The 27,581-nt window shown below is 46.8% G+C and overlaps 1 protein-coding gene across 2 annotated transcripts; it reads left to right on the top strand.

The window, feature by feature from the left end:
• Nucleotides 1–252: 252 nt before the first annotated feature.
• Gpr55 (G protein-coupled receptor 55) lies at nucleotides 253–23,636 on the top strand. Of its 2 annotated transcripts, none has more exons than XM_015481531.2 (2): nucleotides 253–922; nucleotides 19,942–23,636. In XM_015481531.2, the coding sequence occupies exons 1-2, from the start codon at nucleotides 610–612 to the stop codon at nucleotides 20,907–20,909; spliced, it is 1,281 nt and encodes a 426-aa protein (XP_015337017.2). In that variant the 5' UTR covers nucleotides 253–609; the 3' UTR covers nucleotides 20,910–23,636. The 2 variants fall into 2 exon arrangements, with proteins under 2 accessions (XP_015337017.2, XP_048664684.1); XM_048808727.1 differs by lacking the exon at nucleotides 253–922 and adding an exon at nucleotides 2,692–2,948.
• Nucleotides 23,637–27,581: the final 3,945 nt, after the last annotated feature.

The following is a 27,581-nucleotide window of genomic DNA, read 5'->3' as shown; positions in this document are numbered from 1 at the left end:
AGGGAGACAATGGCAGGCAGTCGATGGGATCGACTCCCCTGCTGGGTACCAGGCCCTTGCTGGGTGCCTGACCCCTGTCACCCTGATGACTCCTCAGTGCTTTTGAGATAGATACTGCCGTCTGTCTTGACCACTGCTGGCCACATGGTAGATAATCAACAACTGCTTGAACCCATGACCCCAATTTGCAAATGAGGAAGTGGTCTCCGAGAAGTTAGGCAACCCTCCCCAGTTACAGGGGGGAGTGGCCACTCCAGGCCTGCTGGGCTGTCTTTGGAGTCAGGCTGCCTCAGATGACCCAGAGGCCCTTTTCTCAAGACACCCCTTCCTGTCCTGATCCCTTTTGGCTGTGGCTGTTGCCCTCACCCCACCCTGCTGCCTCCTGCACCCAGTCCCGATCCTGAGCTGCCCCCGTGCACTGTAGCTGATCCTGGATGAGAGAAGAATGTCAGGATTTCTCCTTTGCAGGACTACTTCTGGGGCAACGTTCCTGTCCAGTGCACGTGTTCCTGGGGGCCCTGAGCAGCCTCTCTTCCTGTCTGGCCGGCCTCTTGCCATTCCTTATGCATCTTGGCCTTGGGCTGCGCAGAGGGACCTTGGGCCCCCAGGATGCCAAACACCTCCTGCTGTTCTCTGTGCCTCTGCCCTTGCCCGCTGATCACCTGCCTGTCAATGGGGGCCCTGGGCCAGCTTCTCCCCCTGCGGTTCCTCCTGGGCAAATCTCCTTCTCTGGAGGGGGTGCTCCAGGAGGGCAGGGCTGGCCCTTTGATGGTGAATGGAACCAGCGTCAGGAGAGGATGTGGTGAGTCCCCAGGTATGGCGGAGCTGCTTTTGGGCCGGCACAGTCAGAAGGGCTTGTTTCCTGCCCTAGAAGGAGTGGGAACCTGGAGCTCTCTCGCTGCCCTGCCTGGAGAAGTCAGAGGTATGTGCTCGATGTCACCCTTCTAGGGTCCCCGTCTGGAAGGCGGTGGGAACCACACCATGCTCCCAAGGCCTCTAGTTTGTCCTCTACGGTAATGGAGTAGGCAGAACAAGGGTGTCAGTTCCAGGAGGCTCAGAGAAACCTTCTGAGAAACTTCTTACTTATGACTCCTGGGGCTGTGGTGGGGGGCGGGGAGCTGTACAAACAGCAGGTGTGTAACTTCGGGAGGCTGCCTGAGCCCCAGAGCTCGAACTCCCCTGTTCCGTGAAGAGTCTGGCTGCCCCCGAGGAGTGCGACCCTCTGTCTCTGGAGCACACAGGGAGCTGGACTGAAGGGAGCGGGGACAGAGATCTTTTACCAAACTTTACATATGTCTTTGAATCCTGCGCATGTATTCAAATATTTAAACAACAAGCAACGCCATTAAGACAAGAGAAATATTCATTCTAAAAAAGAAGGTAGCTGGACATGTGGGCAACACGCCTCTAATCCCAGGGACTCAGGAGGCTGAGGCAGGAGGATCACAAATTTGGGGCAACTTAGCAAGACCTTGTTTCAAAAATAAGTAAATAAACAAAAAGGGCTGGGGGGTGTGGCCCAGTGGTTAAGCGCCCTTGAGTTCCATCTCCAGGACAAACAAAAAGAAGGTGGCCAGAGCAGGAGGTCAGCAAGGCCCTCTTTGAAGGGGCTGAGCTGGGACATGCCTCTCTGCAGGCCATTCACTGTGGACCCCTCCTGGAGTCCCCACACCACAGGCTCTGGGTATCAAGGTGGCATCTGACATCTTGTCACCTCCCTGCTGCTACCGTGACAGGCTTCTGGTTTCCTCGCCCCAGGATACTCAGACCTGTCTGCCCTCCCTTGCCTGGTAGCTGGCCTTTGGCTAGGGACACTGGGAGCCTACTTGGACTGTCCAGTGGCCCGTCTTGGCACCCAGGGACCATCACACCAGCGGTCAGAATCTGAGACAGGGAAGGCCAACATGGCTGTCACAGTTCTGCTAACCTCTTCACGGAACAAGGGGATTTCGAGCTCTGGAGGGTCAGGCAGCTTCCCGAAGCGACACACGAATTGCTGCTTCTACAGGGAAGACCCGTGTGCTGGGATGAATCACCCAGACCACCCCGGGCAGTTTCTATTCCTGCAGACACCTGAGAGTCACAGTGTGCAAGGCTCGTGAGACAGCCTGTGCCTCTGTATTCTGAGGCCGACTCCTGGCACTTCCTGGACTTGGGAGCTTTATCTGCCAGACGGCGTTTCAGCCCAGACGTTCCTAACTGCCTGGAATCTTCTAGGGGTCCCTGTTGAGAGCCACCCACTGTTCACAGGCCAGTCTCAGTTTTCTCAACCCTGAAGATCAGAGGCACCAGGGAAATCTCCTTGTAGTCACGTCTGTGGGGGCCGAGGCAGCCCTGGCCCGGGCCACCTAGACTTTCCAGCACAAATGTCCTATATGAAGGTGTCCGACACCACTGTCCTTTCTGTGGGTGGCAATTCCTCATCCTAAACCCAGAAGTGCTGGGTATCATGGCAACATTTCCCAGCTGCTGGTGGTCCCCGCCTGACCCCCTCTTGGAATGACAGGTGTTGTGAGACTGCTTCCTCTTCCAAAGACTTCCCAGGTCTACACACACACACACACACACACACACACACACACACACACTCCTTCTTGGCTTTTATTTTTTTGGAAGCTAGGTGGGTGTGCAGTCCCTCCATGAGAACACAGGAGTGTAGACTCTCTTCCTGGAAGCATGCTCCCTATGAGCGACACTCTTGACCGGCTCAGGGCAGGGACCCCCACCTAGCCCTTCTTTAGCCCCCCCCCGCCCCCGAGGAAAAGCCCCTCCGCCAGACTGGCTGAGCTGGAGCCACTTGGAGCCCTTGGCCCCACCTCCTCCTCTCAGCCCCCGAGGAAGTTCAGACCCAGAGAGGGGAAGTGGCTCTGCCCAGAGCAGACAGGTAGCGGGGCCTGGAGGAGAAATGACACCTCGTAGCTCATTCAGATACACTGGACCACCCACAGGTAACAGCCTCTGGGCCACTGGGGAAACTGAGGCACGGCGCCTCTGACCTGACCTTGCTCTCGTGGACCATAGGAGACTTTCCAGGGGTCAGTGGGGCTTTGGGGGCCGATGCTCGGTCCATACTTGCACTGGCTCAGTGGGCAAGGTGGCAGGACCATGGCAGCCCTCGGGCATACTCCACGACAGCAGAAGCAGTAGGCAAACCTGGTTTGTCCCCGATAATGGGTGACATTTTCCTACGAACCCTCAACTTCCTCCTGATCTGAGTCAGGGTTTCAGCCTCTCATTGAGGTGAGGACATCTCCATGCAGGCAGCCCAGGAGCCTTCCCCAACAGGCAGGGCTTGCGTGACAGCCCCTCCCTGGGCCGGCTGCCAGTTCCCTGGTGTCTTGTTGGGAAATCACCCAGTGCCTGAGCTCTCGTATTCTTAGGAATCCTCCTCCTACCCCTGAGCAAGGTGCTTGTGGCATACCAGGGACCCATGTGAGAGCCCAGCACCTGCCACATACCAGTTGTGTCATTTCTCTAGCCTCAGTTTACCTTTCAAGGAATGGGACAATACCAGTTTCTTCCTCATAGGGCTCTTGAGCAAAGTAAATGATTGGGTCTGCTTGTCCCCCATAAACACCTGGTCAGCTCTGGCTACTATCATACAGCTGGGTTTTATTATTATCATTATTATTATTATTATCATTTTTTACTGTGCTGGGGATTGAACCCAGGGCCTCAGGCATACTAGGTAAGTGCTCTACCACTGGGCTACGTTCCCAGCCTTAACTGGCTTGTTCTTAGACCCTAATTTTGAAGAGGCTGGGAGGCAAGAAATATAGAAGCATTTAGAACCATGAAAGTTCTGGATTCTTCCCTGAGCATGAGATCACCCTGGACTATCCTAGGCTGGGCTTTGTGCTGCTCAAGCTGGTGCAGAGGGGAACAGGGGTGTGCAAAGTGCTCCCCACAGCACCATGGGAGGCTCAGCTCTGCTCAGGGTCTAAGCGTCTGTCCCTGGAGCTGCAGCCAACAGGCCCTCCCTCCCTCCCTCCCTCCCTCCCTCCTTCCCTTCCCTTCCTTCTTCCCTTATTCATTTTCTCTTTCACCCAGTAAGACCTACCAAGGACCAATTTTCAAGACACTTGATATAAAGGGGAAGGAGCCACGCATGGTTCATGTCCTGGGTTGCTACTGGAGAGCGGGGACACACCCTGTAGTACACAGATGACTCCCAGTGGTTCCCACTTGGCCACAGTGGGTAAACCACGTGGGATGATGTGGGTGGATCAGAGTGTGGGCATTGGAAGGAAGGGGTGGGATTTTTAGCAGTGGAGGAGAGTCCAAGGGAACGAGGAGTAGGTGAGGTGCAGCCAGGCATGCTCCAGGCTGCCCGGAGCTCCTGGACAAACAGGGCGCTCTTGCTGGTGATGTTGGTGGGGGGCCAGCGTGGGGGCCGAGGAATGAGAGACTTGAATGTGAGTTCTAGCTGGTCCCTCTCTGTTTGTTTGACCTTGGGTGGATTCTTGAACATCTCCGAGCTTCATCTCTGTAAAATGGACACGATTGTAACACCCTTTCAGGAGTGTCCCCTGTCCCTTCTGGGGAGCACTAAGAACAGAGCTGGACCCCTCTACTCTCCTAGCCCCACTTCAAACCCAGTGAACTCCAGAAAAGTCCTGGCACCACAGAGATTCTGTCTGGGTGTCTGTTTTTGCATCGTGGCCCCCACTCTGAAGCCCAGCTTGTGCAGAAGAATTATTCCCACCAAGGCAATGGTGGCCGATGACTGCATCCAGCTTAGTGTGTTGTCCTAGCTGTGGCATTCCACACTGCAAACTTGCGGACACTAGGATTTCAGGCAAGGAAACTGGATGGGGCGATATGAGGACATCTGGGAGAATGTCCCAGGGCCTCCTCAAGCTGTATTCCCGAGGCAGCGCCAGCTCATCTCATCTCAGAACAGATGCTCTGCACAGATGAGGGCTTTGCTCCACAGGAGAGGGGGGACACTCTTGATCTTCATTCATCTTAAGGTTGCTCTTGCTACTGGTGGAAGATCCAGGCCTGGAGGAAGGACAGTCGAGCTTGTGTTGAGTCACATGGCTGAGTTTCGGTGCCCCAGCTGCTCAGCCCCAGGCTCAGGGCTCCAGGTGGGAAACCATATCCTGGAAGATGGGGGCAGATGGGCGCACCATAGGGCACAGGGGCTGCAGGACACCAGTGGTCCAGAATGTGGCAGAGTTCGAGGGTCACAGCTGGCACACGGAGGCAAGCTCTAGATGTCCTGGGCTGAGCAGGGCCTTGTGGCTGGGAGAGTAGAGATGAGCTCTGTCACCTCAGGGATCGGGGGTGGGGGTCGGGGACTGGAGCCCTGAACTCCTGGCCCAGTTCCTTTCACACATAGGATGCTTTCTCTCCTTTTCATCGAGTATTAGAGAAAGTAGTATATTGAAAAAAGATTCCATTTCAGGGTTAAAAGCAAATTTTGAAACACCTTCCAGTAAGCCCTGCTGGACATTCTAGATGAGCAGGTCTCCTGTCTTTGCCGGTGATACCTCTGGTGACAGAGAGCTTTCTGCAGCACCCGGAACCCACTATTTATGATCCCATGAAGTCTCCCTGTGGAGCACGTCCTGGGTGTAGGGGATGTATGGTGCCTTTCCCTCCATAGATTAGGCACCCTTGTCCTTTCTGCATCTTTCCCTGGGTCCCTTCACAGGCAGCCCCTGCCAACAGCCAGCCTTGGATCCCAGGGAGATGAGAGTCACATAAGGCCACAGCAGCCCCTGTTCCTCTTTTAAATCCTCCAGCGTCACCTTGGTTCACCTCAGTTCTCACTTTCCTGTTCACGGGAAAAAACATTTAGGAACATTTATTATTTCAGCTGTAACTGCCTTCACGTTTTGTGTATAAATATTTGTTCCTTTCCAATATTTCAGCCATGAGCTTCTGATTTTCTGATTCACATGTTATTCAAGAGCATATGTGGCAGCAATGCCTAGAGAGGTCCAAGACATGTTGGTGACATCAAGGAGCTGCAGCTGCACAGTGAGGACCATCGGGTTGCCAGTTTCTCTGTGGTCTGAGAATCGGGGGTATAAAATCGCCTTCGCCATTGACCACTGGCCTGGGCTCAGGAAGGGGATGAAGTCTGTGAAAGACCTTTCTATACAGAGAGTCCGTCCCTTTGATCTGCAATCCTCCCCCCTAAGCTGCTGGCCCCCCTTATTAATTGGGCTGGCCAGAGCTCTAATTTCTGTTTGATGGATGGTCTTTCAACAGAGCAGCACTAAGAGCTCTAACTAGGATTATTTTCCCATTTCTACTTATTACTTTTTGCATTTCTGGCACGTTTCTGTCAAGTGCTGCTTTGTCATGCTCATTGGAACATGAATTGAATGTTTCATGCTTTCCTTATTTTTCGTAATTTTTGCCATCGTAGTCTCCATTGCCCTCTCAATATTAAAAAAGTCATCTTGTTCTATTTTCTTCTTTTTCTAGCATGCTGTGTGCCTGATAAACCACAGATCATTTGATCATTTTACTCGGTCTGTGCCTTTTCCTTTTTTCTGTTTCTTATCGGCAAAGGATGTTTGGATTTTTAAAAATGGATGATCATTTCTAAGGGGTTCTCTAATATTATAAAGAATTATAATATTTGTATGAGCCTCTGGAGGGTTGTTCTCCTGATTTCTATATTGAGACATTGTAGGTTTTTTCGCTTTCAGTTTCTGTTATACATTTTCTCTTCCTTTTGCCCCTTTAAAGTGGATAATATAATTTAATCTAAATATCCAATTTGAAAAATATTGAACTTCTACGTTTATTTCCATTAATGGTTTGCCAAACTGTGGAGGACGTAGATTTTAGATAGTTTCCTCTACCTCCTCCCACTGCCGCCCTGTTCATCGGGCATTTGGAGTCTCTTCTGTGCTGTTCTTTACTCAGGATGGACCTGCGCACAGGTGGAACTCTTTATTTTTTCATTATTTTTTAAAACCTGCGTGGGTTCCTGCTGCTGCTCTCCATCTCTGGGTGGGACCTGCCTTCTCATTTGACACATCCACTTCCCTCTGCGCTTCATGCTTTGCTCCCAAATCCCTCTGAAGCTATTATATCTTAAGATGTTTGTCTTTGAACTGGCAAAGTTAGGCTGCATCCGCTGGGCAGGGGTTAGTTCAATGCATTTCTTTAAATTTTGAGTAAACCTCTCATCCCGCCGGGCCTCAAGCCTATACGTAGATGCTGTGTTTCTTTGATGTTTAAGAGAAAAATCTAAAATGACTCTTAATCCACCCCCCCAGCATTTAATATAATTTTTAAAGAATCTTAAATTGATTTCAGATTCTCACAAATTATGATGTAACTAGAAATATACACTAGACAATTAAGAGATAGAGATAAAAGACTGAAAAACCACCCCATCTCACTGCGAGAATGCAACACCCTTTGGCATATGGAAATTTTTTCTAGGTTTTTTTTTTTTCCCCTCTGCGTGGGTTTTTTAAAATCATAGTTGAAATCATTTTGAATGTATAATTCTAGAGTTTGTGGGTTTTTTACATAACCTAGTCAGCATAAGCATAACAGAAAAATTTTCCATTGAGTAGATTTAACCTAGTGAAATTTACCTCTTGTTGGCATTTAAATGTGTGTGTGTGTATTTTTTGCTATTTGAAAAAAAAATGCCAAAGTGAACATATTTCTGTAGACAGTTTCCCCTCTTTTGCATAATTAAAGTCTTGAGAATTACTGGATGAAAAACACGCAATTTTATGGTTTGTGATGCAATCTACCAAATTCCAAAAGTTGTGTACTAACAGGTTCCCTCCTCTGTTTATTGGTGACAATTTCATGGAAACCTGGCCATATTCTTATTTGGTAAGCAAAAATGTTGTATGTTGGTAAAACTTCTTCTGAGAACTGTGTCCATGGCGAGCTTTTCAAGGGCGGGTGTGTTCATAGAGAGCGTCATTTATCTAACATATTGGTTGAATTTCATTTCCTCCAGTACATTATTTGATGTTAATTTTTTTTAACAAAATGAAATTTTCTATTTTTGTGGAGTCAGACCTGCCCTATTCTCTGTCGGTTTCTTTTGCTTTCAATCATCCCTAGACTGACAAAGAGCTTTTCCTTCATTGACTTTATAAACAGGTTGCCTATTGAATTTTCATCTGTTTTTTTTTTAAGCTTTGCTTTTTGAAATGTAAATCCTTAATGAATTTGGAATTTCTTTTCTATATGGTGCGAGGTTAGGATCATAGTTTTTAACCGCAGAATTTTCTTGTATTTTTTTATTTTTTGGTAAGTGGATTGAATTCGGGGGCACTCCACCACAGAGCCACATCCCCAGCCCTTTTTTGTATTTTATTTAGAGACACGGTTTCATGGGGTTGCTTAGGGCCTCACTAAGTTGCTGAGGCTGGCTTGAACTCATAAATCCTCCTGTCTCAGCCTCCCAAGATGCTGGGATTATAGGTGTGTGCCACTGTGCCCAGCAACTACAGAATTCTTCATTGAAGGTCTCAACATAATTTATTGATTTTCTGGGGATTATCTCATTTTTTTTTCTTGTTTTGCTAAATGCCATAATGAGTTGTTTGGGATTTCTGGGTCTGTGTTAGTGTCTGATTGCAACCAATATGTCTTTCTTATTTTATCATTAAATACAAAATTGATGTGGTGTGAGCAAGTTCACTCTTTATCACATGTAAGAAGTACCTTTCTAGTTCTTCATTTAAATAACTCTGTGAAAAACTCTGTTGATATAACCAGATTGCTTTTCATCTTTTGCTTTAATGATCCGATATACATTGTTAATAGATTTCCTAATATTGAAACTATCTTACATTTCCATAGTAAATCTGATTTAGTCGTGATGACTTATAAGTTCAATGTTTTAATTAGGATGTTTGCATGCATATTCACAAATGCATTTGACAAAGAGTTTTTCTCTTCTGTGTTACGTGTGTTTTGGCCTTTGGATAAGTTAGTTTAATGGAAGAAATTCATTAATACTATCTTATATTCTGAAATAGTTCAGAGAGTAAGGGAATTATCCACTGCTTAAAATTTTTCAATAAGGGGAGTCAGGGTAGACCACGTGATCAGCATGCAAGAGACCCTGGGTTCCATCCCCAGCACCAAAACAAAGAAAGCAAGGGAGAGCCTGTTTTAAGAGTAATTCTTTGATCACATTCTCACTATCTTTCATGGTTTTGCTAATAAGACTTCTTTTTAGCAAAACTCTTGCATCAGTTGTAGTAAACTGTGTTTTGCTCCAAGTCACCAGCGACATCAAGGTCTCTAAGTGGACTGCCACACCAGCATAGGGTATGGTATTTCCTACTATTTTTACTCTTCTCTCCATCTAAGCTCAACCTCTTCAACAAATTTCAATTCGTGATTGTTTGTGTCTTTTTTTTCTTGGGCGTAGCTGTTGAAGAAAAATGTACGGTCTAGTTTACTGTTTATGTCCCCATGGAACCCCCTATTAAATTTATTGATTCTGATATTCCTGTTTTCTAATTCATTTATTCTGCCTCTATCTCTGTAAATTTTTTTCCTGATTTCCCTACAATGTTTCGTTTCTAAATGCTCAAGTGAAATGCTTAATTCATTTATATAGTTTTTCTTTTTTTCCAAAGAGGAAAAAACAAACAAAACAGAGAGGTGTCTATGTCTCTGAGAATAGTTTTGGTTGCATCCTGAGAATTTTTTTTTTTTTTTTAAACAACCAATCCAAAAGCTTCTGTGTTCTTGATTACATCTCATGCAGTTTGTTTTCTAGGTCTCACCTTATATTTATCTATTTATTTATTTTTGTGGCACTGGGGATTGAACTTAGGGGAGCTCTACCACTGAGTTTCACCCCCAGACTTTTTTTCAGGGGGTGGGGTGGTGGTACCAGGGATTGAACCCAGGGGCGCTTTACCACTGAGCCACATCCCCAGCCCTTTTTTGTATTTTATTTAAAGACGATCTCACTGAGCTGCCTATGGCCTTGCTAAGTTACAGAAGATGGCTTTGACTCTCCATCCTCCTGCCTCAGCCTCCCAAACCCTTAGGATTATAGGTGTAAGCCACTGAGCCCGGCTCACCCACAGATCTTTTTGAGACAGGGTCTTGCTAAGTTGTGCAGCTGGCCTTGAACCTATGAACCTCCTGCTAGCTGGGATTACAGGCATGGACCACTGAGCTCAGCTTACTTTGTTTATTTTTAAATAGCTAATTCTAATTTTTTTAACATCCTAGGTTTTTGTGTCTGTGGTCAGAGAATATGGCCAACATAATTTCTGCCATTTTTTTAAAATGAGAGATTTTGGCAACTGTTTCTTGGATACATCAGAGAAAAGTGAATTACCTATTTGTTTAAAAAGCAAACCCAAGAATTATAACTAAATGATATTAATTATGTCATTTATATAACTAACTCTAAGTCTTAATTTGTATTTTGCCTACTTGATCTGTTCTACCCTACAGAATATTAAAAGCTTCCACTACCATTTATTTTGTCAGTGGTTCTTTGAATTCGAACAGGTTTATTTTATGTACTTTCATACAGTAACATCTGGTGTATAAATTTACTACCAATATTGGTCTTCACAATTGTGCTTTTCTTTTATTAATAGAAAATAACCTTCATCTGGTGAGTGAATATATTCCTAAATCCTGCTGTGCTAGTTTCGCATATGGCCTCTCGGACTTCCTTTTGGTTGGCTCTGTTGTCATGGGATTTTTACAGTGACCATTTCTGTGACATTATATGTGCTCTTTATAAGGGTGGAGTTCAACTGTACTTCTTAATTGAAAGCTTGAATTTTAAATGTTTGTTGTGATTTCTATGCTTAGTTTCTTTTTCAATTGTATCTACTTCTGTGTTGCATAGGCCGATGTTTTTATTTGTTACTTTCTATCTTTGGCGACTTTGAAGATAGACATCCTATTTTTTAAAAATATTTTTTTAGTTGTAGATGGACACAATACCTTTATTTTATTTATTTATGTGGTGCTGAGGTTCAAACTCGGTCTCACACATGCTAGGCAAGCGCTCTCCCCCGAGCCACAGCTGCAACCCCTAGACATCCTATTTTTAATAGTCAATGTTAGCTGTGTACAGTGCGCGTGGTAGTAATCCTAGCTACTCAGGAAGCTGAGTCATGAGGATCCAAAGTTCAAGACCAACCTGGAAACTTAGTGAGACCTTGTCTCAAAATTGGGAAAAAAAAATGTCAGAGGTTTCTTTAGGGTTTTTAAAAATGCTTACACTTATATTTTTGTAATTATCAGAATAAAAACCAAAACAAAGTGACGGGCGCTGTGGTGCACACCTGTAATCCCAGCATCTTGAGAGGCTGAGACAGGAGGATTGTGAGTTCAAAGCCAGCCTCAGCAACGGTGAGGTGCTAAGCAACTCAGTGAGACCCTGTCTCTAAATAACAAATACAAACTAGGGCTGGGGATGTGGCTCGTGGTTGAGTGCCCCTGAGTTCAATCCCTGGTACCGCCCCCACCCTCCGCCAAATAAGTCCTGGTATTCTGTAGCACTGTGTTATGGAGATCTGGAAGAAAGGAGCGCCCAGGCTCCGACATGTTACCCCGAGTGTGTGCTCCAGCTGAACTATCAGACTACACCTCATTAATATGTACAGTCATTGCATGGTAATCAGAAACAAGATTAAATTAGGTTTTTAAAAGCTGGATGTCATGAAGATTAAAAAAAAAAAAACAAACCAAACATCAGACTACATAGCACAAGAGCAAATAAATATAAAAACAACTAAAAGAGAATTATAACAATAAATATTTAAAATTCAAGTTTTCTTTCCTAACAGCCTCAATTCATGTTAGAAATACAATTTGCCCCTGCTTTGTAAAGGGCAAATTTATATGACAGAGATGTGTTCAGTGTAAAAATCCCATGGCAATAGCGCAAATGGATTAAAAAATGACTTTTGATCCATTTTATGGAATATTAGCAATAGAGCTGCTTGTTTTACACGGTACTGTCACTCCCCACCATTCTCACCTCCTTCAGCCCAAGAACATTCTTCCTTCTGAAGGAAGTCTTCCGAACTGAAGCCTCTTTCCCAAGTGTCCCAGGCTGTCCTACCTTGATGTTTTCATCCACCTTCTCCATCCTCATTATCTCCTACAAGTCCAAAGCTTTGCGCCTACAACTACCTGAAAGTGGTTTTCTATTCTCTTCAGTCCTGAGCAATGACTAGGTTGGTTATCAAATTCTTGCATCCAAATGTTCTCTCAGAACTCTTCTGGTGACATTCTGAGAGGTTTCCAAGGAACGCTGTCCACTCATGGACGTTTGTAAGATGCCACCTGGAGACGGCAGCAGACATCGGGGAACAGCTCTCTTTCCCTAAATTTTGCTGTCTTTAAGCCTATGATCCTCCTATCTCAGCCTCCCAGTGGCTGGGATTGCAGGCATGGACCACCGAGCCCAGCTCACTTTATTTATTTTTTTTTTAATTTGTTTTAATTTGTTATATATGACAGCAGAATGCATTTATGCACTTTGATATATCATACATATATGGGATATAATTTCTCATTTTTCTGAGTTGTACATGTTGCAGAATCATATTGGTCATGCAGTCACATATACACATACAGTAATAATGTCTGTTTCATTCTACTGTCTTTCCTGTCCCCACATCTCCTCCCCTCCCGCCCATCACTTCTCTCTACCTGATCTAAGGTAATGCTATTCTTCTCTAGTGCCCCCTGCCTTATTGTGAACTAGCATTTGCATATTAGAGAAAACATTCAGCCTTTGGTTTTGTGGGATTGGCTTATTTCACTTAGCATGATATTCTCCAACTCCACCCATTTACTGGCAAATGCAATAATTTCATTCTTCTTTAAAGCTCCATTGAGTATATATACCACATTTTCTTTATCCATTCATCTATTGAGGGACACCTAGGTTGGCTCCATAGTTTAGCTATTGTGAATTGAGCTGCTATAAACATTGACATGACTGTATTACTGTAGTATGCTAATTTTAAGTCCTTTGGGTATAAAGCAAGGAGTGGGATAGCTGGGTCAAATGGTGGTTCCATTCCAAGTTTTCTGAGGAATCTCCAAACTGCTTTCCATAGTGATTGTACCAATTTGCAGTCCCACCAGCAATGTATGAGTGTGCCTTTTTCCCCACATCCTTGCCAACATTTGTTGTTGCCTATATTCTTGATGATTGCTATTCTGACTGGAATGAGATGAAATCTTAATGTAGATTTGATTTGCATTTCTCTAATTGCTAGAGATGTTGAACACTTTTTCATATATTTGTTGATTGATTGTATTTCTTCTTCTGTGAAGTGTCTGTTCAGTTCCTAAACCCATTTGTTGTATTGATTGGGTTATTTGTTCTTTTGCTGTTAAGTTTTTTGAGTTCTTTATATACCCTGGAGATTAATGCTTTATTGGAGATGCATGTGGTAAAAATTTTCTCCCAATCTTTAGGCTCTCTCCTCACATTATTGATTGTTTCCTTTGCTGAGAAGAAGCTTTTTAATTTGAATCCATTCCATTTATTGATCCTGAATTTTACTTCTTATGCTTTAGAGAGTTTGTTAAGGAAGTCAGATCCTAGGCCATCATGGTGAAGATTTGGGCCTGCTTTTTCTTCTGTTAGGTGCAGGGTCTCTGTTCTAGTGCCTAAGTATTTTATCTAATTTGAGTTAATTTTTGTGCAGGGTGATAGAGGTTTAATTTCATTTTGCTACATATGAATTTCCAGTTTTGCTAGCACTATTTGTTGACTGTTTTTGGCACCTTTATCTAGTATAGGATAACCATATTTATGTGGGTTTGTCTCTGTGTCCTCTATTCTGTACTATTGGTCTACAAGTCTATTTTGGTGCAAATTCCATGTTGTTTTTGTAACTGTTGCTCTGTAGTGAGGTTTAAGGTCTGGTATTGTGATGCCTCCTGCTTCACTTTTCTTGCTAAGGATTGTTTTTGCTATCCTGGGTCTCTTATTTTTCCAAATAAATTTCATGATTGCTTTTTCTATTTCTATGAAGAATGTCATTGGGATTTTAATAGGAATTGTATTAATTCTGTATAACACTTAGGTAGTATGGCCATTTTAACATTATTAATTCTGCCTATCCAGGAACTTGGGAGATCTTTCCATCTTCTGAAGTTTTCTTCAATTTATTTCTTTAGTGTTCTGTAGTTTTCATTGTAGAGGGATTTTACCTCTTTTGTTAGATTGATTCCCAGGTTGTTCTTTTTTGTTTTGTTTTGTTTTTGAGGCTATTGTGAATGGGGTAGTTTTTCTAATTTCTCTTTCAGTGGATTCATTGCTGATGTATAGGAATTCATTTGATTTTGGGGTGTTGAATTTATATCCTGCTACTTGGCTGAATTCATTTATTAGTTCTAGAAGTTTTCTGGTGGAATTTTTTGGATCTCCTAGGTATGGAATCATGTCATCAGCAAATAGTGATAGTTTGAGTTCTTCTTTACCTATTTGTATCCCTTTAATTTCTTTCTTTTGTCTAATTGATCTGGCTAGAGTTTCAAGGATGATGTTGACTAGAAGTGGTGAAAGAGGACATCCTTGTCTTGTTCCAGTTTTTAAAGGGAATGCTTTCAATTTTTCTCCATTTAGAATGATGCTGGCCTTGGGTTTAGCATATATAACTTTTACAATGTTGAGGTATGTTCCTACTATCCCTAGTTTTTCTAGTGTTTTGAACGTGAAGGTGTGCTGTATTTTGTCAAATGCTTTTTGTGCATCTATTGAGATGATCATATGGTTCTTGTTTTAAATCTATTAATATGATGAATTACATTTATTGATTTCTATGTGTTAAACCAACCCTGCATCCCTTGGATGAACCCCACTTTTGGATGAACCCCACTTGATTGTGGTGCACTGTCTTTTTAATATGCCTTTGCATCCGATTTGCCAGAATTTTATTGAGAATTTTTGCATCTATGTTCATCAGAGATATTGGTCTGATGTTTTCTTTCCTTGATGTATCTTTGTCTGGTTTGGGTATCAGGGTGATATTAGCCTCATAGAATGAGTTTGAAAGGGTTCCTTCCATTTCTATTTCATGGAATACTTTGAGGAGTATTGGTGTTAATTCTTCTTTGAGAGTCTTGTAGAACTCAGCTGAGACTCCATCTGGTCCTGGGCCTTTCTTGGTTGGTAGGCTTTTGATGGCATTTTCTATTTCATTACTTGAAATTGACCTGTTTAAAGCATGTATGACCTCCTTATTCAGTTTGGGTAGGTCATATGTCTCTAGAAATTTGTCGATGTCTTCAATATTTTCTATTTTATTGGAGTATAAATTTTCAAAATAGTTTCTAATTATTTTCCGTATTTCAGACATATCCATTGTAATATTTTCTTCTTCATCTTGTATTTTAGTAATTTGAGTTTTCTCTCTTTTTCTCTTCATTAGCATGGCCAGGGGTTTATCTATTTTATTTTATTTCTCAAAAAACCAACTTTTTGTTTTGTCAGTTTTTTCAATTGTTTTGATTTCAGCTCTGATTTTAATTATTTCCTGTCTTCTACTGCTTTTGTTGTTGATTTGTTCTTCTTTTTCTAGGGCTTTGAGATGTAGTATTAGGTCATTTATTTGTTGACTTTTTATTCTTTTAATGAATGTACTCAATGCAATAAACTTTCCTCTTAGTACTGCCTTCACAGTGTCCCAGAGACTTTGATAGGTTGTTCTAATTTTTTTTTGAACATCCTAGGTTTTTGTGTCCACCACATCTCATCTTTTCTGCTGTTCAGTTCAGCCCCGTGTCTCAGGCTGCACACTGCTGGTGACCAACAGTGGTCAGATCTCCCTTCCAGAAACCCCGCTGCTGGGGGCCCTGGAGACGGACATGGCAGCTCAGGTCCACTGTGGTGTTGACACAGAGTCCACACCTTCCTGCTCCCAGACAGTGACTGAGCCCAGCAGAGGTACTGGGCCTGCGTGATTCCTGTTCTGCCTGGGGCTCCTTCAACAGGCAGCCATTGCTCAGGGACATGCCACAGCCTGGCCAAGATGTTCTCAGAGCTGCCTGTGGTCTCAGGCTCTTCTTCCTGGGTCCTTCCTTCCTGTCGCCTGCCACAGGGTCAGACTGTGGGGGTCTGGGGCGTTCCTCTCCACTCCTGCTCGCCCTTTCACTCTTTTGTAGCACTTCCCCGATCAGGCTTCTAGATGTCGACGGTGTCTCAGCACCTGCTTCTCAGAGGACCTGAAGGGACTCAGCCACCTGCACTGTGAGGAATGGATTGGTACCAAACCCTGGGTTGGCCAGAACAGGAGTCGCCAATGGCCACAGTCCCCAGGTCAAGTGAGAGCGGGTCTTTATTAACGTCTCTTCTTAGAGAAGGATGACTCTTTCTTTCTTTCTTTTAATCTTCAAATTCTTCTTTTAAATTTATTTTTTTAATTCATATAGGACAGTGGAATGCATTATGATTCTTATTACACATATAGAGCACAATTCTTCATATCTCTGGTCGTATACACAGTATATTCACACCAATCCGTGTCTTCATACCTGTGCTTTGGATAATAATGATCCTCACAGTCCATCATCATTAATAAGCCCCTGCCCCCTCCCTCCCCTCCCGCCCCTCTGCCCTATCTAGAGTTCGTCTATTTCATCTTGCTGCAGTCGGAGTGCATTTGTGCCTTTTTATCTTAAGTCTAGTGAAGCTCCTGATTTTTTTTTTTAAGAGATTCTTTAAAAGATGGCTTCCTTTGACCTTCAGAGGGAATTCAGAGGATTAATATTTCAGATTCTCTGCTCACTCTGTTATTAGCTGGCAGGATTTTTTTCCACCTAATTTCTTCTTGCCAGTCTGCGGAGTGAGTGCTCTCTCTGGCTTCAAAGATTGCCATCTGAGAATTTTCCATTTGAAGTCTGTCAGTAATTCAAATGTGACCTTTAGGACAGTCCTACTGGAAAACACGGAGGGGAATGGTGTCTGTCTCCCACAGGACACCTGCTTCAGTGAACACAGTAAGCTCAGGAAACACAGGCCTGGGTTGCATGCTTTCCACCCAACCATCTTCCCTCTCTGTTATTCATTTCTTTTCTTCCTAATTTAGCCATATTTGGGGTTTGAGTTGATCTTTGAGCATCACTGATTTTCTTCTTGACGACTTTAGTTCTAGTCTTCAAACCACCCCCAATATGGTAGATTCATCTATGGAGTTTCCCAGAGTGTGACCTAACCCCAAAACAGATGCTCTATGCTCTTTTTTTTTTAAACTTTTGTTTGATTTCTTTAAGCATAAAGTTTTGCTTAATTTTAGCGGTTCTTGGTTTTCTGCTGTCTCTGATCTTGAAGATGACTTCTCTAAGGGATTTGCTCTCTATGACATAGTTCAGTTAGACCTGCTTTTCTCATCATTTAAACATTTATCCTGTGGGTCCCGAGATATGCTAGCTATTTTTTGAGATAGTCCTGTGGCTCTTTGGCAGGTTTTGTCAAGAGGAAGCAGCCTGCTGGCCTGTATTTGGTCCACGCTTCCTCCAGTAGCAGAGGTTTCACGGGGCCTGAGTTCAGGACCAGTTTTTGCAGAGGTTCCGCCTGCTCTCCCATGGCGCACCATCCTCATGCACTGAAGGGACCAAAGCTTTAATCACCAGGAGATGTTTCCCTGGGTCTCTTGTGACATAAGCCCATAAGAAAAGCTAACACAGAGGAAAGCACAGACTCTTTGGAAAGCCACCAAATAAAGTAATGTATGCTAAATGTTTAGCCCACAGTGCTCAATGGGTGGTGTATCCTTATATCTATAAATACATATCTACAGGCCTATATATTATATATAAATATATATTATTATATATTATATAATACATATTAGATACATTTCTATATTATATTTATATACATTTATATATTATATATTTTTCTTTTAATTAAGAGAATGAAGAGGTTTGGGAATGATATTTCATACAAGATCTTCAAAATACCTAAATCCTTTCTTCCAAAGGCTCCCAAGGAACTGTAATTATGGTAAAGAATAGGAGAGGGGGAATTCTCTTGCAGTTTCATAGTTATCAATAACTGAGCAATAAATAAGTCACATGAATTTTATTATGGAATTCTTGTTACCCTATAAAGCACTAGGAAACCTAAGTGTTTGTCGATAGGCTACTAATTCCTAAAGGAATTGTGGTTTATTCACACAATGGGATGCAGCAGAGCTGCTAGGGAGAGAAGTTGGCTTATACACACTGATGTGGAACAATTCCCAGAAACACTGTTAAGCAAAAAAGCAAGGGACAGAGCTGCAAGTATAATATTTTGGAAATTTTAAAGCTGTCCCCTCACTTATGCCTGGACTTGGGAAATTTCTGTGAAAAGCATGCAAGGAGCTGCTAACCGTGGCTGACTCGAGAAGGTACAACCGAGGCCCTGGGTTCTGGTGACCTTCCTCAGCATGGTCTTTTGTACTGTTGGACTATCTTATTGGGTGCATGGAATTCTTTTTCAATTAAAAAAAAAAACTAGTATAACAATAAAAGCTAAAACAGTTGTCTGGTGAGGGTCACTGGTGCAGGGCCCTACAGTGACAGGCTGTGTTGATGCTCTTCCCTGCCCGCCGGGAGGTCATGGAGGGTGGAGGACGTACGTAAGTGAGGGTCATGGAGCAGGCCGAGCTGCGAGACACTGAAGCACGAGGCCCAGTGTGATCAACTTTCTACAAGGGACACTGGGCACTAGCGAACACAGGCTGTCCAATGTCACATCAGCGGCTTGGCTTTACTTGGGGGGAGGTGGAGGGAGGAGGGCAGAGGTGGCAGGGAGGTGGTGATGGCAGGATGGGGTCATATTTGAATTTTCTCCCCAGCAGCACTGATTCTGGATGCTGGGGTCGAACATCAGGTTGTGATGTGGTCCAGGGCCACCTGCCTTGGTATTGACACCCACAATGGCACACCCCACGCTCTCCCAAAGTGGCCAGGCTTATTTATTGCTCAGTTATTGATACTATGAAACTGCAAGAGAATGCTCCCTCTGCTATTCGCCCTCCTCCTGCCTCAGACCACGTCCCTGTATCACCACCCCTACAGCCTCGGTTCCCTTCTCCTGATCTTCAACCTCTCTAAAGGCCTTTCCTTGCCCCATAGAGACTGCAGGCCCCCACTTCATTCCCTCTGGGGACATCCTTTCTTCCATGTTTCTCCATTTTCTGTCTGGTTTTCTCTTTGGGGTAGCAAGAGGCTGAGGCAGCTCTGGACTTTGCATCTGCCCAACTTCTAATCCTGCAGAAAGAAACCCAAGCAAGAGTTGTATTGCTTTTCATTGCCTCTGAGTGGGTCAAACATTTGTCCCTGAACCAGTGACAGAATAATTCCTGTGTCTGGAAGACTGTGATATGCTGACTGAGAGTATTCCTACAGCCAGAGGTGAAGTCACAGTGAGTGGAAGGGCACGGGGGACAACGTGTAGAGAGGAGCTGAGTCCTGGAGGCAGCATTCGAATCCTTGATCCAGCTGTACCTGAATATAACCCTACCCTAGTTTTCGCGTTTTTCCATTATGTGAAATTTTCTCTCTGCTTAAACCATTTTGGGTCAGGGTTTGTATTGAATAAGATATTAAACAATTTATTGTAAAGTAAAGGCTTGGTGTTAGATGACTTTTGCCAATGTCAGGCTAATGGAAGTGTTCTTAGCACATTCAAGGCAGGATAGGCTGCACTGCCGTGTTTGGTGATCAGGCATTTAAAGGCATTTTACCCTCCTGATGAGTTTATTGGGACGTAACTCCATTCTAAGTCGATCTAATGCCATCTGAATGAAAAAGTAACCATGGCTTTTTCTGGGGCAGGGGGATTAGAAGTCTCTTTCTCTTCAGTGTTTTCTGATTGTGACTCGAGGAACATGGATTGCTGCACGATCCAAAGGAAACATTTATTCTTTTCCACCAAGTCCTTCGAGTCCCTCACTCAAGAGAGTGACAGCACCATCTAACCTGCCCTTGGTGTTGCAGGCAAGAACATGAGCTGGCTGCACGCAAGCGAGAACTGCTCCTTCAATGACGTGGACAAGCTGATGAAGACCCTGCAGCTGGTGGTCCACGTCCCCACCTTCCTCCTGGGCCTGCTCCTCAACCTGCTGGCCATCCGCGGCTTCAGCACCTTCCTGAAGAAGAGGTGGCCAGACTACAGGGCCACCTCCATCTACATGATCAACCTGGCCGTCTTTGACCTGCTGCTGGTACTCTCGCTCCCCTTCAAGTTGGTCCTGTCGGACGTGCACCTGCCCTCCTCGGCCTCCTGCACGCTGGTGGAATGCCTCTACTTTGTCAGCATGTACGGAAGCGTCTTCACCATCTGCTTCATCAGCCTGGACAGGTTCCTGGCCATCCAGTACCCGCTCCTGGTCAGCCACCTCCGGTCCCCCAGGAAGACGTTTGGGATCTGCTGCACCATCTGGGTCCTGGTGTGGACCGGGAGCATCCCCATCTACAACTTCCATGGGAAAGTGGATAAGTTCACGTGTTTCCACAACATGTCGGACGGTACCTGGAGTGCCAGGGTCTTCTTTCCCCTCGAGGTGTTCGGCTTCCTCCTTCCCATGGTCATCATGTGTTTCTGCTCCTCCAGGAGCATCCACATTCTGCTCGCTCGCAGGGGCCACACCCAGGACTGGGTCCAGCAGAGGGCCTGCATCTGGACCATCGCGGCCAGCCTGGCAGTCTTTGTGGTCTCCTTCCTCCCAGTCCACCTGAGCTTCTTCCTGCAGTTCCTGGTGAGGAATGGCTTCATCACGGAGTGCAGAGCCAAGCAGAGGATCAGCTTGTTCTTGCAACTGTCCATGTGTTTCTCCAACGTCAACTGCTGCCTTGACGTTTTCTGTTACTATTTTGTCATCAAAGAATTCCGCACGAACATCATGGCCCACCGGCCTTCTAGGGTCCAGCTGGTCCGCCAGGACACCATGATTACCAGGGGCTAAGGGAAGGCAACCTAGCTCTAAGGAAAGAAATCCCAGTGCCTAATTCTTGTAAGGGACATCCCTTTCCAATTGGTGTGCTTCCCCTTTGATGCTCATTGGATACCTTATTTGCTTTTCATACCCCCTAATGTCCAGATGGCTTGATGGACATCACCCCATGTGATGAAGAACCTAAGCACTAGGTGAATTTTTCATTCTACGATCAAATAGCATGAGGCAGAAGAATTGAACAGAATGCATCTGTAAAAAAAAAAAAACAAAACTTTTTCTCAACTCTCTCATCCTTCTATTCAACTAGAAGATTCTAGAAGGGAAGAAAGAAGAGGCAAGAGGAGTTAGGGAGGCAATGAAGGGCGATGGTGGAAGGTGACTTGAACAGAGAGGGAGTAGTAGGGAGCATCAAGCCCTTTTCGGTTGGAGGACCCGCAGTGGAGCGTACTCGCACTTTCCAGTCCCTTCGGGAACACTGCTGGCCCTGACCACAGGGATGATGACAGCAGGGGAGACTGGGCTGGGCAGGTGTGGTGCATAGCACTGCTTCCTCAGGCCTTAGGAGAGCACAGGAGGCCAGCCAGACCTCCCTGTGCCCAGGAGAAGGCTGCAGAGGACCAGGGGCTGCTGAGCCAGGTCAGGAGGAGGTGGTGGGCACCTCTGGAGACAGTGAGGACACAGTGGAAAAGCATCAGTGAGACCTGAAAACCCCGAGGGGACAGAATACACTTGGGGAAGGGAGGAGACAGCCCCTCTCCCATGGCCACTGGGGTGTCCACCACAGGGAGTGTTAGCACTCTTCTAGGGCGAAGAGACGGAGAGAGCCATGAACGTAATAAGCTTTCTGTCTCCGATGGAAACATGGGGAGTTGTTCATCAGGCCTTGTTTCCTTAGACTGGGAGAAAGGTCAGGCTCAGCCGGTTCAGCCACAGCAGAATGAGGAGGCATTTGTCTTGCTCACCTGGGTCTTGGCTGGGCAGCAGGACTGCCCAGAGAGCTGTCCCCTCTGTTGGCTGGAAGGAACAAAGTGAATGAGGCAGGGATGGGGACCCATCTCCGCCCACAGGCACAAGGACCAGGCCTGGAGAGGGACAGCAAGGGCCCTGGTGGCAGTTCCTGGGGGTGACTGGAAACAACTGAACCACGTCTAGATCCCTCTGTCTGCTTCTCCAAGGCTCTGGAGGAGCACACAGTGACAGCTGAGCGCCTTCCGATGACTCAGCTGTTCCAGGGAGTGAAATGATTAGAAGGATAAATTGTGGGGTGGTTTTGCAAGACGGAAGGAGTGGGATGAGAAGAAATCCATGAGACTTAGTGTGAACAAGGAGTCGGTCTTAGGGAGAGAAGCAGCCACGGCCAACATGGAGGATGGAGGATGGTGGCTTTGGCTGCCAAGAGGGGGTGGAGGGCCTGGGAGAGGGTGGCCCTATGGAAGGGGGATGGGAGATGAGGGTGACTTGGGTAAACCTGGGACCTGCCTACTGAGGAGGAGGAAGCCGAGGAGGAAGAGAAGGAGGCAGAGGAGGCCAGGAGTTGAAGGTTAGCCCAGACTTGAAGCCATGGAGGGGAGAGGGGTGGGCAGGGCTGGGGGGGCAGGAAGAGTTGAGGGCAGAGCCACTTCCTGCCTGAGAGTCTGTGTCCCCCACTCGACTGAGAGCCACCGAGGGGCAGGAGCCTCGCACAGCAACAACTGTGGCAGTGTTCTGGTGGCTTTCCCCAGAGCCTCCTCCTGGGCGGCTGGAGAGAAAGGTGAGGAAGTGAGTGTCAGGAAGGTGCAGCCAGGAGTGGAGGTGCAGTGTCCCCAGGGACAGAGGAACGGCAGCCACAGCCAGGGCTCTGCAGACCCGGGGTGAGGCTGAGCCCCACCCAGCTGGCCCAAGCCCTGGCCACTCCTTCCTCTCCCTGCCTGAGGGCTGCATGGCCATTGTGGACAGAGTGAGAGAGCCAGGTTGTCATGCACAGCAGGGCATTTGCACAGGAGCTGGGAACCCCAAGGTGGGGCTGGTGGTAGCTTTCTTGGGCACCGTGCCTACCATTGTGCTTAAAGCCAGACTGGCTTCCCAGGAGAAAAGTCCCTGACCATCCCCCCAAAGTCCCTATTGAAGTTCAAACCTAGAATCCTGTGTTGTAGCATGGCTCTGTCCATGACAGGGGGGACTGGCCACCTCTGAAAGGAGAATCATCAAAATGGCAGGGTCTAATGATGTAGGGGCAGGTCCTTGGAGTGGTCCGGCAGATTCAGGTGGTTATGACCCTGGACAGTAGGTAGGCCTTGAGACCCGCTAACCCATCCCCAAACTGTGGGGGGCAGAGAGGGCCTCCTCCCTCTCCCAGAGGGGACTCATCCTGGCCAAGGGGCTGTGGGTTGGGCCCAGGTCCAGTGCTACAGTGTGAGGTTGCCTGCTGGGCAGGTAGCCACCGTCCTCTTGGCCCACATCAGCACTGGCCAATAGCACAGAAGGGGTGATGGGACAGCATTAGGGTCAGGGTTAGGCTCAGGGGAGCAGGGAGTCGGAGAACCCAGCACTCCGTTGTGGGAAAGGCTGAGATTCCTGCTACTAGAGTCAGTGGGGCTCAAGGGTGGTGTTTGGCCGTGAACATGACCTTGTTAGTACTCCTCGCCTGGAAACACCTGAGACATACCTGCTATATGTACATTTGTGAAACCAGCACAATTAATTGGAAAAATGATTTCATTAATCTGATTTGCCAAATAAATAGATTTGTACAATGCAGTGTGATCTTGTCTTGGACTACACTTTCTGGCTCCATGGAAGAGCTGGCCCTTGATAGCTCCTGCCAGGGGACCCATCAATCTCGGTCCCTTCAGTGGCCACTGGACACCAGCTCTGACGCTGCAGGGAGCCGGCCCTCAGGCCTGCCTCAGCAGCACAGCCAGGCCTGTCCCAAGTGGCCTGGAACGCAAATCTGTGGGGGTTGGTGGCAGCTCCCTGGAACCATTCGGATACCTGGTTCTCTGTGTTAGCAAGTGGCCTGCACAGACCCACACACCGGCCACCGCCCACCCCACCCTGCTCCCATCTTGTACCATTGCCATGACACCGAAGCTGCTTCCACAGGTCCCAGAACTTCTGCATACATGGGACTCCCAGCACAAGAGGCCTGCTGGTCACTGTGGGGCAACAGACACAGGGCCAGTCTCCATGTGTCCTCCACTGGGACCCTCTCTTCTCTAGTCATCCACATGGAAACACAGCTCACCTGCAGAGAACTCCTGGCCAGTGACCTGCTGGGCTCTGGCCTGGGCCACCTCTTTCTCCTGAGTTCCCCACAGTCCCGAGCACAGCCCAGCCTGGCCTGAGTGCTGAGGACTGACCCAGGGACATCCTTGCTCGTTAGCCTGGGAGCCACCTCATGTGGGTGTCATGTCCTTAGGGCAATGATTCCTCTTGGCCCCAGGGAAGAAAGCCAGTCCACAAGCTGAGTTAGTCAACTGTGTCTCTCTTGAATCACCTCTCGAGGCCCCATGAAGCTGAAAGTCACCATATTGATGGAATGCAGCTTGTCTGGGATACAAAGAGCCTCCACATGTGAGAGTCTCCCTTGGTAGCACCCTGGTAACAAGTTGTCACAAAGGAACAGCATTTGTGGGGCTGAGAGTGTAGCTCAGTGGAGGAGCCCTTGCCTCGTATGAGTGAGAACTTGTGTTTAATCCTCAGCCCAGCAAATAAAGAAAAGAAAGAAAGAAAGTAATTGCAAAAAGGCTCAAAATGAGATCTGGCAGGTAACTCTAGAGACTCAAAGGGATCAAAAAGTTTTGATTAATGGATCAGTGAGAACTAAACAGGCAAGCTGCACATGCAGGTGTGACAAATTACCAGGCAGGGACAGAGACAACTGCACCTGCCGCATGGTCCTCCCCTCACCCCAGAGAGCTGGCTGTGTTGTGGACAGTGGCCTTCCAGGGCCCCAGAGAGGCTGGCTGAGGCCACTGTGAAGAACCTCACTCTGAGAAGAGGGGACTCAAAGATGTGCAAAGGTTGGTACGTTTTTTGGGGGGAGGGGGTTGCACCCTTAAAATTGCCACCACAGCATTTCTCACTTTCCCACCAGCACTGAACTCTGATGAGCCTGGTTCAAGCCATCATGGGCATTTGAGGGAGAGGAGACTTTAGAGCAGAGGAGCGGGGCCTGGGAGCCGGAGCCCAGGGATACAGCGTGGCCCTTGTCCCTGTTTCTAGTTCAGCCCAGGTTCTCTCCAGCCAGGAGCCTGCACAGTGCCTTCACCTGAGTCTTTTGCACTTTGAAGTCTCAGAGATCAGAAGCACCATCACTTCAAAGTCACCTTGGAGGAGGAGGGAGCCCTGAGCTGGTCTTTGAGGTCTCAGGCAGTGCCTTTGTTCTGGGGCTGTCACCTGAGTGAGTGCAACCCAAACTCCCCTGCAGGGGGGAACCACGTCTCTGCAGGGCATAGCAGTCATGCAAAGGTTATTTAGGGTGATCTGCGGGAAGCCCCTCTTTTCTAAGGACAGCATTGGACCCTACATCTGTGCAGATGAGGTGCAGGAACATACTCAGGCGTGTTTCCCATCTGGGTGGTGTCTTGTGAAAGACTGAAATCAGAATGATAAAAAAAATTAGGAAAGAAATGTAGGAGCTGGACCGGACCTGGCTAAATGCAAGTGACCCAAAGAGCTGATTCTCATAGAACATTTCAGACACACTGACCCAGGCACAGAGAAACTATTGAGTTTGCCTGGCATCCGTGAGACCCTGGGTTTGATTCCCAGCACTGAAAGATAAATAAATAGACAAATAAAAATAAATTAATTAATTTAAATTAATTAATTAACTAATGACTACCCAGTGACCCTGGAGTAGGCCCAGGGCCAAGGTGGGGTTCCTGAAGGGCTGTGGAGGGGCCTCAAGGCAGTGGGCCTGAGATGGTTAAGGATAGCTCCAGAGGACTGGCCTTAGGGTAGGGAGTGTGTGTGTGGGGGGGGGTGTGACTCCTGTAGCACCTGGTAGGTGGGGAGACTACCCCCAACATGGGCCAGAAGTTGGGGCCACTGGACTCTGGCCATGGCCATCTCCCACACCGAAACAAGCTCTGCTCTCCTTTTCCTAAATCTTCAAGTGGCACCTGGGGCTCAGGTCTCACCAAAGGGAATCAGGTGTGCGCTGCAGTGTAGTGCGTGGTGCAGATGCCGAACCAGAGGCACCTGAGGGACTTGCCCGCACCTCCTGGGCAGGGGACCTAGGAATACTTGGGTAAGGGAACTGAGCAGAAAACCGGACTTCCTGCATGGAGATCGGACAGCAAGTCACCATCATTCCTTGAGTATTAAAGAGGCTTTGACTCCAGAGTCTGGGAGGTTTAAGTCACCTGGACAGAATGTGGATGAAACTTAATAGTTAATAGAGCTGGAAACTGTTAATATTTCACACTACAAAAAAAAAAACCCATGTATAGCAGATGTGGTGGCTTAGTCTGCGTGGGGTTGCCATAACAAATACTACAGACAGGTTGGTTTAAATAGCAATTGTTTAAAAATTTGCACTGGAGTTCTAGATTCAAGGTCTCGCATGGTTCTGATTCTGGTGAAGGTTCTCTTCATGGCTTGCAGGTAGCTGCCTCCTCACATGGCAGAAAAAAATGAGCTCTCTGGTGTCTCTCAGAAGGGACTAATCCAATGGGATCAGACCCCACTCTTATGACCTCATTTTACCTTAGTTGTTTGCTAAAAGCCTTGGGGCCTAGGGCGTTGGTCTATGGGTTTTGTTAGGCACATCTCAGAACATAGCATATTTACCTTTACTCTGTGACTTGGAGTAGAAGAAAGGTCACTCTTAAAATTTCCTCAGTGGAATGTAATCTGCCCTGAGCTCCTGTGGCTTTGCTAAGCTATTCCAGCTCCATCAGAACGGGCTCTCTTACTCCCAGGATCCTGCACCAGTCCTGGTGGGGAAAATTCCAGAGACCTGGGTGCCCACTGACCAGGCCCTCCAATGAAGGCATCCATGATGCTCTTGGACCAGGCGCCTCCTGTGGCCCCTTAGCCCTCTGAGCCAGTGCTGTCTCCCTTTAAGCCTGAGCCCCTCGTGGAGTGCTTGCCTTGGCTCTCCCTGGGAACCACACCATCCCTGTCCTTCCCACACACGGGGTGCTCCAGCACTCCAACCCACCTTTCAGTCTGTCCGCCATCTCCCTGGCCCAGGGCCACTCTCTCCCCATGAATCCTAAAGTGCTTTCTCCATCTGGCTCCTTCTGGACTCAAAGACCACGCTTACTTCCTGGGCAGGAGGGAGGAAAGAGGTGCTGAGACCAGCCAGACCCTTCTTGCCCACAGTGCCATTACTTATGGTCCTCACGTGCAGGACCTCTGCTCTGGGCAGAGGAGGAGGGAGAGCCATGGCTTTAGTGTCAGCCTGTGGAGGCAGCCCTGGCATCTCCAGCTCAACTCAACTGGCATTGTATTTCCTGGGAAAATGCCATGCGTCCTCTCCTGCATGGGACAAAAATGGCATCCCCAGTTCCTCAGGGTTGGCCTACAGCCCTCCGAGAGACTAGTGACTTCCTGGGAAGGGGAGAACAGGGTAGTCACAAACCCACACCTGCCACAGTCCTAGGCTGCCCTCCCCTGAGTATTTTCTAAACTTAAAAAAAAAACACAAAAACAAAACAAAAAAAAAACCATTCTTCAGCAGCTTAAAAGGCA

The sequence above is a fragment of the Marmota marmota genome, unplaced genomic scaffold, assembly GCF_001458135.2.
Source record: "Marmota marmota marmota unplaced genomic scaffold, marMar, whole genome shotgun sequence".
Taxonomy (NCBI): Eukaryota; Metazoa; Chordata; class Mammalia; order Rodentia; family Sciuridae; genus Marmota; species Marmota marmota.
Note: the sequence above shows the minus strand (reverse complement) of the source record. Positions and strands in the feature narration are given on the sequence as shown.

What these genes read in the sequence shown, in the direction of transcription:
- Gpr55 (XM_015481531.2), top strand. Translation starts at nt 610, where the DNA reads ATGCCAAACACCTCCTGCTGTTCTCTGTGCCTCTGCCCTTGCCCGCTG. An exon ending in CCTGCCTGGAGAAGTCAGAG is followed by an intron (nt 923 to 19,941) that starts GTATGTGCTCGA and finishes TTGGTGTTGCAG; the next exon opens with GCAAGAACATGAGCTGGCTG.